The sequence below is a fragment of the Dipodomys spectabilis genome, unplaced genomic scaffold (assembly GCF_019054845.1).
Source record: "Dipodomys spectabilis isolate Male_0828 unplaced genomic scaffold, ASM1905484v1 ptg000024l, whole genome shotgun sequence".
NCBI lineage: Eukaryota > Metazoa > Chordata > Mammalia > Rodentia > Heteromyidae > Dipodomys > Dipodomys spectabilis.
In genome coordinates this window covers 23,788,359-23,804,233 of record NW_024870701.1, presented here as the reverse complement: position 1 = coordinate 23,804,233, position 15,875 = coordinate 23,788,359, and the positions used below count along the sequence as shown (strand labels likewise).

The following is a 15,875-nucleotide window of genomic DNA, read 5'->3' as shown; positions in this document are numbered from 1 at the left end:
TCACAGGGCCACAATTAGCCAGTAACCAAATAAAGGACTTTTGGAAAGAGAGGAGAGTTTATTTATTTGCTGGCAGAGTGGAGAAGAGCTTAGAATACAAAAAAGTAAAAGGAAGATATAATGAAAGAATATGGCAGGGGGAAAATCACAGATGGCCTGAACTAAGGCAATGGAAGGTGGAATGGAAATAAATGAATTCTAAATTTGTACAGATGGCAGCTGATGAACACTGTTTGGGAATACATGAATAAGCAAGAAATCAGACTTATTTTCAGATTTCTAGGTTTTGAGGCTTTCTTTAAACCGGATGAGTAAGAAGTTCGGGTGCTTGGGAGTCTGGAGGGCAGGAATTTCCGTTTGGCTGGGCTGCAGCCGCAGATATCCATCCACTAGCTAACTAGGAGCAGGAGGCGGAGCCTGGGTAAAGAGGGGCGTGGCTTTCTCTTGCCTGAGGGAAATGCTGTCCTCACTAGTTTGTCCTACACTGCGTTCCGTAGAGTGCCGGGGTTGCCGCCTCCGGCTGGGGTCACGTGACAGCTATGAGGCCGGAACTGAGCCGGTGAGGTGAAGCGCAGAATTCCGACCAAAACAAACGGCGACGTCGCCGAGGCCGCGCGTATGGCTGAGGCGGTGAAGCCGCAGCGCCGGGCCAAGGCCAAGGCCAGCAAGGCGAAGACAAAGGTGAGGACTGGTCGGGGGTGCCTGTCCCCGGCTTCCGCCTCTCCACCCGCTTTCCTCCGTCGCCGTGGTCCGCTGCAACCTCCGCCTCCACCTGCGGGCTCGGACCGCGGGCCCGGCCCGGCCAGGGCCCCTGCGCGCCGGCCGGCCGCCCAGTCCGGAGCCCCGCCAGTCCCCCTGCGCGCCGGCCGGCCGTCCAGTCCGGAGCCCCGCCAGGGCCCCTGCGCGACGGCCGGCCGTCCAGTCCGGAGCCCCGCCAGTCCCCCTGCGCGACGGCCGGCCGTCCAGTCCGGAGCCCCGCCAGGGCCCCTGCGCGACGGCCGGCCGTCCAGTCCGGAGCCCCGCCAGGGCCCCTGCGCGACGGCCGGCCGTCCAGTCCGGAGCCCCGCCAGGGCCCCTGCGCGCCGGCCGGCCGTCCAGTCCGGAGCCCCGCCAGTCCCCCTGCGCGACGGCCGGCCGTCCAGTCCGGAGCCCCGCCAGTCCCCCTGCGCGACGGCCGGCCGTCCAGTCCGGAGCCCCGCCAGGGCCCCTGCGCGCCGGCCGGCCGCCCAGTCCCGAGCCCGATCGGCCCTCTCCGTCCGCCGGCCTCGCTGGGCTTGCACTTTCCCGTCCGCTTCCCGAATCTCTTCTCGGAGGTCTAATTTCATGCTGTGAAGCACCTCCATCTTTGGCCTTTCTCCTTTCTAACCTGGGAACGTTTTTAGCCCCTTCGGCCGTGTTGGGGAGAGAGAAGGGACCTTCCTTCACACGGAGGCGGGATGGTGGGGCAGCGTTTTATGGAAAGGGACCGATAGAAAGTAGCTAGTGATGTGGCGGGTCCTTAAGAATCCAGACCCAGGGTGACAGTGGTGCCGCTGCTGCTTATTCTTCATGATCCTGGGTGTTTATGATGGGGCGTGAGTATCCACAAATTAGTTAATCCAGTGCAGGGATTGTACTTCCCCCACACAGGTTGTACTGTTCTTCCTACCCCCACCCCTACCCCAGTACTGTCTCCACACAGAAGGGGACATATTCTGGTTTTCTGGGTTTTCTGAATTAAGAGTACCTGTGATATTAATGTGTGTAAGTTGATCAGTTTTGACTTTAGGTAGGTTCATTCTGAATGTTCATTTTGTTCCTAGATGTTTTCTACAGTGAACAGATGAAATAGTACCCCTCCATGGGTAGGCCTAGATAATTTTGTCTTACCTGAAACAGAATTTACGTTAAGAAAGCAATGGTATTGAGATGGTGTTACTAGAACAGGACATTTCTTTTCCTAGAATTGGGAGTGTTGCTCCTGAGCATGACTCTATAATCTGATTTTTTTTTTTTTTTTGGCATGGGAACAGGATTTTAACACTGGTTCTTAGGGGTTTTTTTTTGTTGTAATTTTTTGGTCCCTTCTTATAAGAAGGGTATGTAGGTCTGAGTATATGTAGTCAGTGTATGTAGGTCTGAGAGAAGTTACTCTTGGGTGAGAAAATCATTTTGGCACCTGATTTGAGAGTCTTTTCTATGGTTCTGGGAGTTGATTTCAGGACCTCAGGCTTGCTAAGCAGGTACTCTACCACTTGAACAACTTTGCCAACCCCTTTTTGCATTGGTTATTTTCAAGATGGAACCTAGTTTTATGCCTGGGTCAGCCTGATCTGAGATTCTTTCATTTGTGATTTTTTCATCGTTGGGTTGACATGTATGTGCCTCTGTGTCCAGCCATTGTATTTCCCTTGGTTAGTTGAGATGACTGGCATGATGCCAGTCATTGATTGACTTGTATTGTGAATGCCCAGCCTGGCCTTAAACTTTGATCTCCTGATTTCTCTTTCCAAGGAAATAGAATCACGGTCTTGAGCCACTGTGCTCAGCCTCAGCATTTTAAGGAGTAATAATTTTCCATGTTTGCTTTGGTAAAGAAATATTGAGGCAAAAGAGGACGGAACAAAGTTATTAGTCAGCCAGATGTAAGATCCCGGAACCTAGAATACATTAGTAGATAACACATAAGCTTTAGTCAACTGTAGAAAGCTGAATCTTTAATCTTAGTCTCTATTCTTTTTTACCCTAAATAAATGATGAAACTAAAGCCCACAGAAGTTAAAAGATAGCCCCAAATCATATAGCCAGAAATCCTGGCTCTGGATCCAATAGCTTAGTAATTATTTCAAATGTTTATATATCTGTCTACCCATAAATATAATGTTGCAAATGCTTTGAGTCACTGGGCTTTGTGGCCCACTCTAGCAACTTAGGAGGCTGAGATCTGAGGATTGCGGTTCAAAGCCAGCCCTGGCAGGATGGTCCAGGAGACTCTTATCTCCAGTTAACCACCAAAAGCCAGAAATGATGCTGTGGCTCAAGTGGTAGAGAGCGCTCCCCTTGAGCTTGAAGAGCTTAGGGACAGTGCCCAGGCCCAGAGTTCAAGCCCCACAACACATTCTCTCTCTCTTTCTCTCTCTCTTTTTCTCTCTCTCTCTCTCTCTCTCTGTCACACACACACACACACACACAACTTTACAGTCAGTAAAGAGGATTCTTTCTCATTATTTTGTTTAAAAGATAACTTCTAAATTAAAACCCTAAGCAAATTGCCTTTAAAAAAAATTTCAGGATCTCTGGGAATACAGATATGCAAGCATGCATCTACTGCCATGCTTTGCTGGATTGATTATTTTTGGAGTCAGGATCTAGCTCGGTAGTCCTGGCTGGCCTTGAACTCAAGAATTTCCTGCCTTAGCCTTCGGAGTAGTGGAATTACAGGCATCTGCTAGCATCCTTCTTCCAACTGATATTTATAAACAAACAGCTGGCTATGTTACTTTCCTCAGACTCTTTCAAAGGTCTCTTTGTCCTTCAGAGGTTAGAGTTTGAGGCAGTTAGAACCCTTAATGACCTGCCCCCCATCTTTCTTCTCAGCATTATTTTCTGGCACTACTCTTGAAATTCTCAACCTTCAGCAAGAAATCTGACATCCCTTTCAGGCCCTCTTTGTCTCTTTAACTACTGCTTATTTAGCTTAAACAGTGCTCAATCAGAAGCTTTCCCCAATCATCCTATGTTTCTTCCCCGTTTAGTAACACTGCTCATCTTTTTGTGTCCCTCATCTTACTTACAGTCACTTTTCTCTCCTTCCCGTAGTCAGTGAACTCCCTGAAAGAGGAACTTGTCTTGTTCCCAGTATGTCTTAAAACCCCTGTAGTTACTCAATGTCGAATGAAAAAAAATACATGCAAGTATTGAAGCATAATTCCAAGCTTTGTCACTCAAGAACTTAATACATTCCCTCATACAAATATGAGAAAATGAACAGAAAATGTTCACAACATCAGCAAGGCTTTCATGTTTGTCAACCTAAGGAAATTAAATAGTTGACTTTGTTAGTGCTGGCTATGATTTGGCCATGTTATAAAGTATTACATTAATGGAAACTTTACCATCAGTGATATAATTTGGCATCAATTTATGGAGCCAGAGTTTTTGAGGCTCGGTTCAGGAAGTAAATAGAGTCATGTGCTATTGTCTTTAGATAGTTGTAGCTTCTGGATTTTAGCCAACCTCTGACCTGTGTGCTTCAGTGTTAATCATCTGGTAGGTGACCTCTTATTGCTAGGTCATGATTAGGTATCTGGTGGTTTTCATTAGATAGCTTAGAGTTAATCCTGATAATATTTTCATGCTTGTAGTATCATTCTTTTCTTCCAGAGTTTAGAAACCTGACTCAATTGATGTTAGTAAATTTTGAGTTAAGAGTAAATTGGTAGCCGGGTGCTGGTGGCTCACGCCTATAATCCTAGCTACTCAGGAGGCTGAAATCTGAGGATCGAGATTCAAACCCAGCCCGGGCAGGAACATCTGTGAGACTCTTTATCTTCAATTATCCACTAGAAAACTGGAAGTGGCACTGTAGCTCAAGTGGTAGAGCGCTCGCCTTGAGCTGAAGAGCACAGGGACAGCGCCTAGCCCCAGAGTTCAAGCCCCACGACCAAAAAAAAAAAAGGTTAGTGAGGATTGAAGGGGAAAGAAAGAATAATAGGGTTGTTGAGTATGATCAAAGTACATTATATCTATGCATGCAAATATGCAATGAAACCCTTTTGTATGGTTAATATGCAATAGTGAAAAGATAAGAGTAGATTCTTTTTTTTGGTCGGTCATGGGGTTTGAACTCTGGGTCTGGGCTCTGTCCCTGAGCTCTTCAGCTCAAGGTGAGCATTCTACCACTTGAGCCACAGTGCCACTTCTGGTTTTCTGGTGGTTAATTGGAGATAAGAGTCTCACAGACTTTCTTGCCTGGGCTGGCTTTGAATTGTGATCCTCAGATCTCAGCCTCCTAAGTAGCTAGGATTACAGATGTGAGCCACCAGTGCCTGGCAAGAGTAGATTCTTTTTTTTTTTTTTTCTTTTGGGTCCGGTCGTGGGCCTGAACTCTGGGCCTGGGCACTGTCCCTCAGCTCTTCAGCTCAAGGCTAGGGCTCTACCACTTGATCCACAATGCCACTTCTGGCTTTTTTTTTCTGCTTATGTGGTGCTGAGGAATCGAACCCAGGGCCTCATGCATGCAAGGCAAGTGTTCTATCACTGAGCCACCTTCCCAGCCCCAAGAATAGATTCTTAAATGTGGGCTTGTTCTGCAGAAGTAGAACAGAAAGTAGTCAAAGTAGTTTTGTAGTTAATAAAATTCTGAATGTCAGCAACTCAGTAGTAAGAACATCTAGTAATGCATTGCTGAGGATGGACTGAGGTATATCCTGAAAAACTGATAACTTTTTTTTTTTTTTTTTGGGTCCGGTCGTGGGGCCCGAACTCTGGGCCTGGGCGCTGTCCCTCAGCTCTTCAGCTCAAGGCTAACACTCTACCACTTGAGCCACAGCACCACTTCCGGCTTTTTTCTTTTTGCTTATGTGGTGCTGAGGAATCGAACCCAGGGTCTCATGCATGCAAGGCAATCACTGAGCCACCTTCCCAGCCCCAACTTTTTTTTTTCAATGTTGGAGACCAAACCCAAGTCCTCATATATGTTAGCAAGTGCTGTACCTCCGAGCTGTATCTCCCTGGCCCTTTAAATCCACATCCTGTCTTGCTCCTAGGCTTTGGTAATTGATTTCCGTCTCTCATCCTATTGTGAATGAATGAAATTAAGCGATATATTTATTTAGCTTCTGAATGAAATTAAGCGATATATTTATTTAGCTTCTTTTATGCCACCCAAGAAGCACTCATTAGTAACCTGTTGTGTCCCAGAAAACTCTTCTAGGCACTTGAGATATAAAAGCAAAACCCTTGGCCTTAATGGTGCTTACATTTAGAGGGAAAAGAGAAACAAAAGCAAAATACCCATAAAAATCAAGATAAATAGTAAGAGGTGGTAAGTGCTGTGGGAAAAGAACAGAGTAAAGAGTTGGGGAATACTGATAGAGGTTAGGATGAGTTGAAATTTTAAATAGTAGTTAATAATACTGTTGAAGAGGACTTTTAAGGAAAGACATGAAGGATGAAGAAGTGTGCCATGTGGATATTGAAAAGTGTTACAGACTGATGGAACCACTGGGCAAATGCCCTAAGGTGGTAACTTGCCTGTCCTGCCATCAGAACTATTGGAGGTAGTATGGTGAGGATAGAACGAGTAGTAGGGATGAAGGCAGAAAGATAGACTCTTGTAAGAACTCTAGTTTTTACTCTGAGTGACAGGTTTTGAGCAAAGGAGGGACAAGAATGGACCTATGCTTCAAGGTATCTGTGCTTGCTTTGTTGAGAATAGATTGTAAGTAGGCAGAGGGTAGAAGCAGAGAGACAGTCTCACAGGCTGGGCTCAGTCTGTAGACTCATCCAGGCAAGAGGTAGGTGGCAACTGCTTAGACCTGAGTTGGAGATAAGGTGCAAAGAAGTTTGAAATTTGATTCTTTGAGGATTTGTTGTTGGGGATTTAATTTTTTGAGTTCTAAGTATATTTTAGGTATGAGGCCCTTGTCTGTTGTATGGCTAGTAAAGATCTTCTCCCAATTCATGGGCTTTCTATTAATCTTGCTTTCTATATCTTTTGCCCTGCAGAAGCTCTGCAGTTTAATGCAATCCCATTTGTCTAACTTTTCTTTGGTTTGTTGTGTTTTTGGGTCTTCATTAAGAAAATTTCAGCCTGTGCCAAGGAGCCCTACAGTTTCTCCTATTCCGTCCTGTAATGTTTTCAGGGTGTCTGCTTTGACTTCGAGGTCTTTGATCTAGTTGGAGTTGATTCTGGTTCATGATGATATGTAGGGATCTAGCTTTAGTTTTCTACAGGTGTTTAACCAACTTTGCCAGCACCATATACCGAAGAGGCTATCTTCCTTCTTTTTATTTTCAGTGCTTTTTTTTTTCTATTCTATTTTTTTTTAGCTCCTTCTCTACAATAAATAGTATAAGTCTAGAACAAGCAGAAGAAGCCAAAAGCTATGTACATATGACCATATAACCTGATGCTAAGCGAAATGAACCCCAAGATAGGGACACAAGAGATTTTATCTTTCTTGTTGTTCTTTTTAATGTACTAAGTGAATTTTTTTGTTTCTTTGTATGTTCTTATCCCATGGTATAACCCTTGTCACTGTTAGTGAAATAAGCTTCCTTCCCATAGATTAGTCCATTCCTTCCCTTCTCCACAGTTTAGCATGCTCCCTTCGTAGGCAACACCAGGCTCATGTAGTGAAGGCAGTAAATAATGAACTTCCAACCCCCTTTACCTGAGGATGGCACTTCTCTGGGGCAGCTACCACCATAATAAGCAACAAGAACCCCTTAGAGTGACCTTCAGGTCAGGGAAGTTGCAGGACCCTTATCTACTATCTGGATAGCAGCCATAAATCCTAGTCCTCCACAGTGAAGCGCCTGGTGTCCACCCCAAGGTCTCCACCTCCTAGCCCCTCCTAAACCTCCTAGGTTATATAGGTGATCCCAGACAATTGCTGGTGCTTCTTCTTACTTCTCCCTTGTGAGAAGGAGTCTTGTTGGCCCCCTTTCCCGGCAATAAACCTTTCTTTGTTCTCTGTATGTGGATGTCTACATGGTTCTCTGGCAAAGTCTAATCTTTTTTTTTTAAGCTTTCAGTCACTGTATTTGATTCTGGTGTCCTGAATCTTGTATATACAGTTTTCTAATTTGGGGAGGGGAAGGGAAATAACAAAATGCTGAAATAAGGATACAGGTTGACCCATTGTAACAATGAGATGTACAAGACACTGTTGAAAAAGAATGTTACAACTTAGGTGATGGGGGGGGGGGGCTGGATGGGGGAGGGGGAGAAGGAAGAGTTGATGAGGTGGGGAGGAAAGGGATGGTAGGGGAAAAACAAAGGAGGGGGTAACAATGCTCCATAGGAAATGGACTCATTACCTTGCTCATGTAACTGTAACCCCTCTGCACAGTATCTTTACAATAAAAATATATTTAAAAAAGTTTGAAATTTGAGTGCCAAGAGGATTTGCAGAGGTTGAGATTTTGAGATATGAGAAACAAATCTCAAGGGAGTCTGGAGATGGGGAGGGTGGTGCGTGTAACATGGTTTGGGGGAAGGGAAAATTAAGAGTTTGATTTTGACTATATTAAATTTGAAATAAAAATTTGTTAGACATTCACATGGAGATGTAGTGTAGCTGAATATATGAATCTAGTTTTCAGGGAGAGAGCTTGAGGGTGGAGGTGGGGATTTCACGTCATTAACATGTGGTATTTAAAGCTAGAAACTGGAATGAGGTCATTTTGGGAATGAGTGTAATTAAAAAAAAAAAGTGACAAGATCTGAGCCCAAGGACACTCCCAGTTTTAAGAGGTTGGGGAGAAGAGGGATAGCCAACCTAGGAGTATGAGTAAGGACCACATCAGCAAGGTTAAGAGGTAAATGTACCCATTGCCCTTCACAAAGAGTGTAGTGTTCTAGAAGCTGAGGGATGTGGGAAGGAGGAAGAGAGAACAGCAAGTATAATGCTACTGACACAGGAAGTAAGAGGCTTTAAACCCCAGAGAAGCTATAGCCTAGGAATCATAGCAAAACATGTAATTCCCATTCTCCCAAAGTTTTCAACTTGTGAAACATTGTTATATATCCCAGCTAGAGCTGGTAAAATTGTTGTAGGAACTTAATTGTCCCGGTGTGTTTACTTTCCCTTCCCCCACAGGTTTTAATCTCTTCTGTGTCAGGCACAGTGCTAAGTGCTGAAGGTACTGATAGGGATGGTAGATTTTGAAATAATGTAATGACAAGTATTCTGCAAAATGTGTAAAATTGAATATCATTCATGATGAAGTACCTCCTTTTCAGGGAAGAAAGTTTACAGTCTTACACAGTTTATAGAGAAAGCATTGCAAATGATGACTAGAAACTTCCCATTTGTTTTTAGAACTTCAAGATTATTTTTATTTATTTATTTTTGTCGGTCATGGGACTTGAACTCTGGACCTGGGCCCTCTCCCTGAGCTCTTCAGCTCAAGGCTAGTGCTCTGTCACTTTGAGCCACAGCACCATTTCTGATTTTCTAGTAGTTAATTGGAGACAGTAGCCTCAGGGACTGCTTGCTTGGACTGGTTTTGAACCATGATCCTCAGATCTCAGCCTCCTGAATAGTTAAGATTATAGGCGTGTATATATGGGGACTGGGAAGGTGGCTCAGTGGTAGAGCGCTTGCCTTGCATGCATGAGGCCCTGGGTTCGATTCCTCAGCACCACATAAGCAAAAAGAAAAAAGCCAGAAGTGGCCCTGTGGCTCAAGTGCTAGAGCGCTAGCCTTGAGCTGAAGAGCTGAGGGACAGCGCCCAGGCTCAGAGTTCAGGCCCCATGACTGGACCAAAAAAAAAAGAAATTCCAAGATTGCATCTCTGGGAGATAAATATTGGCAACAATTTGTTTTATGTCCTTTAACTTTTTCCCCCTCTATATATCCCATACTTTCTGTAATGTATAGTTAGTTATCTATGTTTCTTCATATTTACTATTGACTCTTGTATGTATACTTTTTAAAAAATTTTATTTCTTAAAAAAATTTTATTTCTTGGGGCTGGGAAGGTGGCTCAGTGGTAGAGCGCTTGCCTTGCTTGCATGAGGCCCTGGGTTTGATTCCTCAGCACCACATAAGCAGAAAAAGCCGGAAGTGGCGCTGTGGCTCAAGTGGTAGAGCGCTAGCCTTGAGCTGAAGAGTTGAAGGACAGTGCCCAGGTCCAGAGTTCAGGCACCATGACTGGCAAAAAACAAAACAAAACAAAACAAAATTTATTTCTTTTGAATGATTTCAGAATTGTTTCTTTACCTATATGTAAACTTGCATAGAGTTTCCCCCCCCCCCCAAAAAAAATATATATGGAGTCTTCTTAATTGGTTTGGCTATTTTGAATTGTAAGGAACAAACTTTTTTAAGCTTGGTAGAGGCAGTAAATTTTTGAGGTGGCTCAATATAGTGTATTGAGTTGATATATAGGAGTTGTGTAAATTTTATTTTATTATCTGTAGTGATTATTTATACTGTGTTCTCTTGTATCTTTATTTCTACTTGTTTTTTTTCTTGTATTAAATAGTGTACAAAGAAGTTTCGATTCCATAAGTCAGGTTATGAGTATAATGCTTCTTGGCCAGTGTTATCCCTTCTGTTGTTCTTCCCCCTCAAGTCCTTTCCTTCAGATTGCTACCCTCAGGTATGTAGTTTATTTTTTTTTTTTTTTTTGGGTCCGGTCGTGGGGCTTGGGCACTGTCCCTCAGCTCTTCAGTTGAAGGCTAGCACTCTACCACTTGAGCCACAGCGCCATTTCCGGCTTTTTTTTTCTTTTTCTTTTTGCTTATGTGGTGCTGAGGAATCAAACTCAGGGCCTTAGGCATGCAAGGCAAGCGCTCTACCACTGAGCCACTTTCTCAGCCCCTGTAGTTTATTTTTTATATAATGTACATTGACGATAATGACTGTATATATTCATCCTTCCTCTCCATTTGTGTGTCCCCTTCAAAATATCTTTCCACTTCCTGGTATTCATTTTGATAAACAGTACATTAATTGTTAAGGAATTATATCTTTGGGTTTATTTCTATTTATTTAAAGTAGGTAAAGTAATTTTTTTTATTGTGAAAATACTGTACAGAGGGGTTACAATTATATGGGCAAGATAATGAGTACATTTCTTTTTTTTTTGGGGGGGGGGGGAGTCCGGTCATGGGGCCTGAACTCTGGGCCTGGGCGCTGTCCCTCAGCTCTTCAGCTCAAGGCTAGCGCTCTACCACTTGAGCCACAGCGCCACTTCCGGCTTTTTTCTTTTGCTTATGTGGTGCTGAGGAATCGAACCCAGGGCCTCTGGCATGCAAGGCAAGCGCTCTACCACTGAGCCACCTTCCCAGCCCCCATGAGTACATTTCTTATCAAGCATTGTAGCCTCCTCCTTTGTTTCCCCTTCCCATCCCTTCCCATCCTCCCCCCTCTCCCCCCAATCCCCCCCCCCACCAAAGTTGTAAAGTTCGTTTTCGACATAACGACTTGTACATCTCATTGTTGCAATGAGTCCACCTGTATTTCTATTTAAACGATTTGTTTTTCCCCTTCCCCTCCACAAATTATACCAACATCAAATACAGTGAAAGCAGGGGTTATACTGTGGGAGGGACATACAAAGCAACAAAGAAATAATCTTATAAATGTGTTAGAAACAATCACATGAAAGAAAAAAAACATTTGAATACATATCTTAGGGTTCATTTCCCTAACATCAACTTATCTGACCTTTTCTGCTTGACTCAGACATATACTAGATATTGCAAATAAGGGAAACCATGGGACCTATGTTTCTTTGGGCCTGGCTTACTTCACTTAATATAATTTTTTCCAAGTCCTTCCATTCCCTAACAAATGGGGCAATGTCATTCTTTCTGATGGAGGCATAGAATTCCATTGTGTATATATACCACATTTCCTTGATTAAAGTAGGTAAAGTAATTGTAAACTGCTTTTTAAAAATTATAAGTGAAATGGAATTCCACATTTTAAATATTAGAGAAGTTCCATACTTTGGCCTGAAAGTTGTTTCTTCTGAATTCTTTCCTTATGCCTTTGCTTTCTTTTTTCCTCTTCTTTTATCTCCCCTCCCTTTTATTCTACTTCTTTCTCTTTTTCTTACCTTTTCTCTCTCTACACTTTTGAGATGGGGGTCCTTCTATGTAGCTTAGGTTACCTTGGAACTCTCAGTTCTCTTGACTCAGCCTTCACAGTGCTGAGGTTATAGGAGAATACTACTGTTCCAGCTTCCTTGTGTGTTTAGGAACCACATAAAGGTGAACTTCTGAGAGAGTAAAAGGGGCACAGAGATGGAGGGATAAAAGGTGAACAAATGCAACAGTGGTACTCAATAGACACTATGTTGAAAATGAACCGTATAGCTAGGTGCTGGTGCCATAACCTGTATTCCTAGCTACTCAGGAGGCTGAGATCTGAGGATTGCGGTTCAGAGTCAGCCTAGGCAGGAAAGTCTGTGAGACTCTTATCTGCAATTAACTACCAGAAAACTGTAAGTGGAGCTGTGGCTCAAAGTGATATAAAGCACTAGCCTTGAGCAAAAAAACCTAAGCCCTGAGTTCAAGGCCCACAATAGACAAAAAAACAAAAATGAAACTATTCCAGGTAAGAGTTGAGGGGTGACATCATTGTCCAAAAAGAATTGTACTCATTATCGACTTAGGTAATTGTAACTCCTCTAACAACACCTTTCTAACAACAATAATAAATTTTTTTAAAAAGGAGGAAGGGAAGTAGAGATGGGAGTGGAGAGGGGAGAGGAAATTGCACCCTATTCAATTACTAATGAAAAAAGAAGCTACATATTTTATGATCCTACTATATTTTAAGTAATAATATGTATTTGTATGGAGAAGAATCCACAAGTGAGTAAACATGAAAGTATTTTTTTTAAAGATGAACTTCTGAATATGTCAGACTACATGATTTGTATAAATATTTGTTTGAAAACTGAAAATTTTTAATCTTTCCATCACCTTGGATAGCATTTACTTGCAGCTAATCCTCTGACTCTTGGATATTATAGTCCATTGAATTATTGAATACAGCGTTAAAAATCAGAATCAGCTGCGCGCTGGTGGCTCACGCCTGTAATCCTAGCTATTCAGGAGGCTGAGATCTGAAGATCACAGTTCGAAGCCAGCCTGGACAGAAAAGTTCCAGTGAGACTCTTTTCTTCAATAAACTACTCAAAAAAAAAAAAAAAAAGAAAAAAGCTGGAAGTGATGCTGTGGCTCAAGTGGTAAAAATGCTAGTCTTGAACGCAAAGAGGCTCAGGAACAGCACACAGGCCTGAATTCAAGCCCAAGGACCAGCACCCTCCCCCCAAAACAAACAAACAAACAAAAACCAAAACTGAATCAGCCAGGCTCTGGTGGACCTGTAATTTTGGCTATTATCCACGAAGCTAAGATTCAGAAGATAATGGTTTGAAGATAGTATGGGTAGAAAAGTCGTGAGAGTTTATCTCTAACTAACCAGAAAAATGCCAGACTAGAGGTGTGGCCAAAGTAGTAGCACACTAGCTATGAGCAAAGAAAGCCAAGGGAAAGTTTGAGCCACTGATCTGAGTTCAGGCCTTGTTACACACACACACACACACACACACACACACACGCACACGCGCGCGCGCACACACACACACACACACACACACACACACACACCACAGAGAGTTGGGGCAGATTGGATACAAAGAGACCCAAAGGCCTTGCACACTCACACACACACACACAGAGTTGGGGTAGATTGGATTCAAAGAGACCCAACACACACACACACACAGATTGGATTCAAAGAGACCCAACACACACACACACACACACACACACACACACACACACACACACACACACACACACACACACACACACACACACACACACACACACACACACAGAGTTGGGGCAGATTGGATTCAAAGAGACCCAAAATAGAATACTTGCCATCTAGGTAATTCTGATTTATTTGGAAAGATAGAACATAAGCTTAAATAATCACACAGATTGGATTCAAAGAGACCCAACACACACACACACACACACACACACACACACACACACACACACACACACACACACACACACACACACACACACACACACACACACACACACACACACACACAGTTGGGGCAGATTGGATTCAAAGAGACCCAAAATAGAATACTTGCCATCTAGGTAATTCTGATTTATTTGGAAAGATAGAACATAAGCTTAAATAATCATATGCTTACCTAATCATATGATTAAATGACAGGCCCAAATGCTGAGAATCTGTTGTAGAAATTCAGAGGGAATCCTATGGGGAAAGCTTTGTTCATATGATCCTATTAGGAGAAGATCATAACTTAGTCATTGAGGGGATTCAGTGCCAGAGTTTAGAGACAGTCTCATTAAAATGGCAATCTAGGACTGTTATTGTGATGTTCAAGGGAAACCTATGGTAGGTACATTGTTGTTCAGGATGAATTGGTGGGGACTGGTTCAGGACCTGTGCTTTGGAGAGGGGAATGAGCCACAGGGAGCCTTCATGACTGCTCTTGGGTCTTGGGTTAATCACCACTAACATACTCTCCTTCCACATGTACCCCAGAGGTTGTGACTTCTCCCAGGGGTTTGGGAGGCACTAGGGCCAGGCCTGTGCCACCTGCTCAAACTGTTGTATTTCCCCCAATCATCCATTGCTGCCTACTTCTCTAGGCCTAACTTGTTCAGTTTTTGAGTCTAAGCACTAGTTTCTCCTTTTTCCACTTTCTGCTGGGGGCAATTCCAGAATAATTCCTTCACTGGACCTACAGTCCCCAACAGAAGCAAGTGGGGAATGTTCTTTGGTTCCACTTTTGAAACCCAGAAAAGGGTGTGACACTCATAGGGGAAATCAAAGTTTAAACAAAAGTATACATGTTCTCTAGGAGGAGGGTAGGAAGGTTAAAAACAATCTTCATTGTTACCTAACCAGCTTAAATTTGCAGTTATAATGGTTTTGATTATTCCCAGGAGGGTTTAGCTTGTCAATTTTGGTAATAAAGGCAGCTAGATTTGGCTTGGAATTGTGTTGAATTATGAAGTACATGGAATATCTTTGTATTTATTAGGTCTTTTTTTCACTTTCTTCTAATAACAATGTTTCCTAATTTCGAGTTTTATCTTTCTTTTGCTAATTTTATTCTTAAATGTTTCTTTTTGTGCTATTGCACATGAAATTACTTTATTAATTTCATTTTCTGATCAGCTTGCTAAAATTTGGCCTCGGCACTATCTAGAGGTAGCAAGTTTCCTTGCTATAGTGATCATTTTGCCCTTCCATTTTTTTTCTTTGACCTCCCAATCTGAGAAACCTATATAGTATGGTAAGGGTGCTGAATATCACACTTGACAAGTTGGCTCTATTTTTTTCATTTTCTTATTAACACTTGTGTAATGCTTTCCTGTTACTGTTGATTTTAGGCAACTTAAACTAATTTTTTAAAAAAGAATAAGCCTTATATGGCTGATCAAGATCTAATATTCAGTAGTTCACAACATGAAGCAAAGCAGTTTGGGATGGTTATACTGTGTCTTGAATCTTTTATCATTTGTGTTGGCAGTCATGATTATTTCAGCAGGCTGACCTCTGATGCATTTCAAAAATATTTATCTTTGTTCCTAACCAAAAAATATCTCACAGTTTTTTTTTTTTGTTGTTGTTTTTGGTCGGTTATGGGGCCTGAACTCTGGGCCTGTGCACTGTCCCTCAGCTCTTCAGCTCAAGGCTAGCGCTCTACCACTTGAGCCATAGTGCCACTTCAGGCTTTTTCTGCCTATGTGGTGCTGAAGAATCAAACCCAGGGCCTCATGAGTGCAAGGCAAGTGCTCTACCATTGAGCCACCTTCCCAGCCCTACCTCACAGTTTTGATCATTAATTTGTCAACTTTTTTTTTTCTTGAACAAAGCAGAATAACTCAAAATTACTGGCAGTGTAACTCAAAATTTTATAGTAAAAAGGAAATATTTTAGTGATTTTAGTTCTTTAATCTGAATTTAACAACTTTAAATGTTAAGTCACTTTTCCTTCCTTATTTAGCTGGGCTGCTGTTAACCTAATTTGTATACTAATGCTTAAGATATTAAATAATTTTATTTGGAGGGGGCAGATGGTACTGGGTCTTGGACTCAGGGCTTTGGGCTTTAACTAGACTTTTTCTTCTCACAGCTTGTACT

General features: G+C 42.7%; 1 protein-coding gene across 1 annotated transcript in view; it reads left to right on the top strand.

Annotated features, from left to right (window-relative positions):
* The first annotated feature begins 564 nt into the window (after positions 1–564).
* Positions 565–15,875, top strand: part of Epg5 (ectopic P-granules autophagy protein 5 homolog) — a 106,478-nt gene continuing 91,167 nt past the window's right edge. Inside the window, exon 1 of the mRNA XM_042675092.1 lies at positions 565–681. Within this exon, the coding sequence (XP_042531026.1) occupies positions 619–681 (63 nt within the window). The 5' untranslated portion in view covers positions 565–618. The remainder of the gene's footprint in view (positions 682–15,875) is intronic.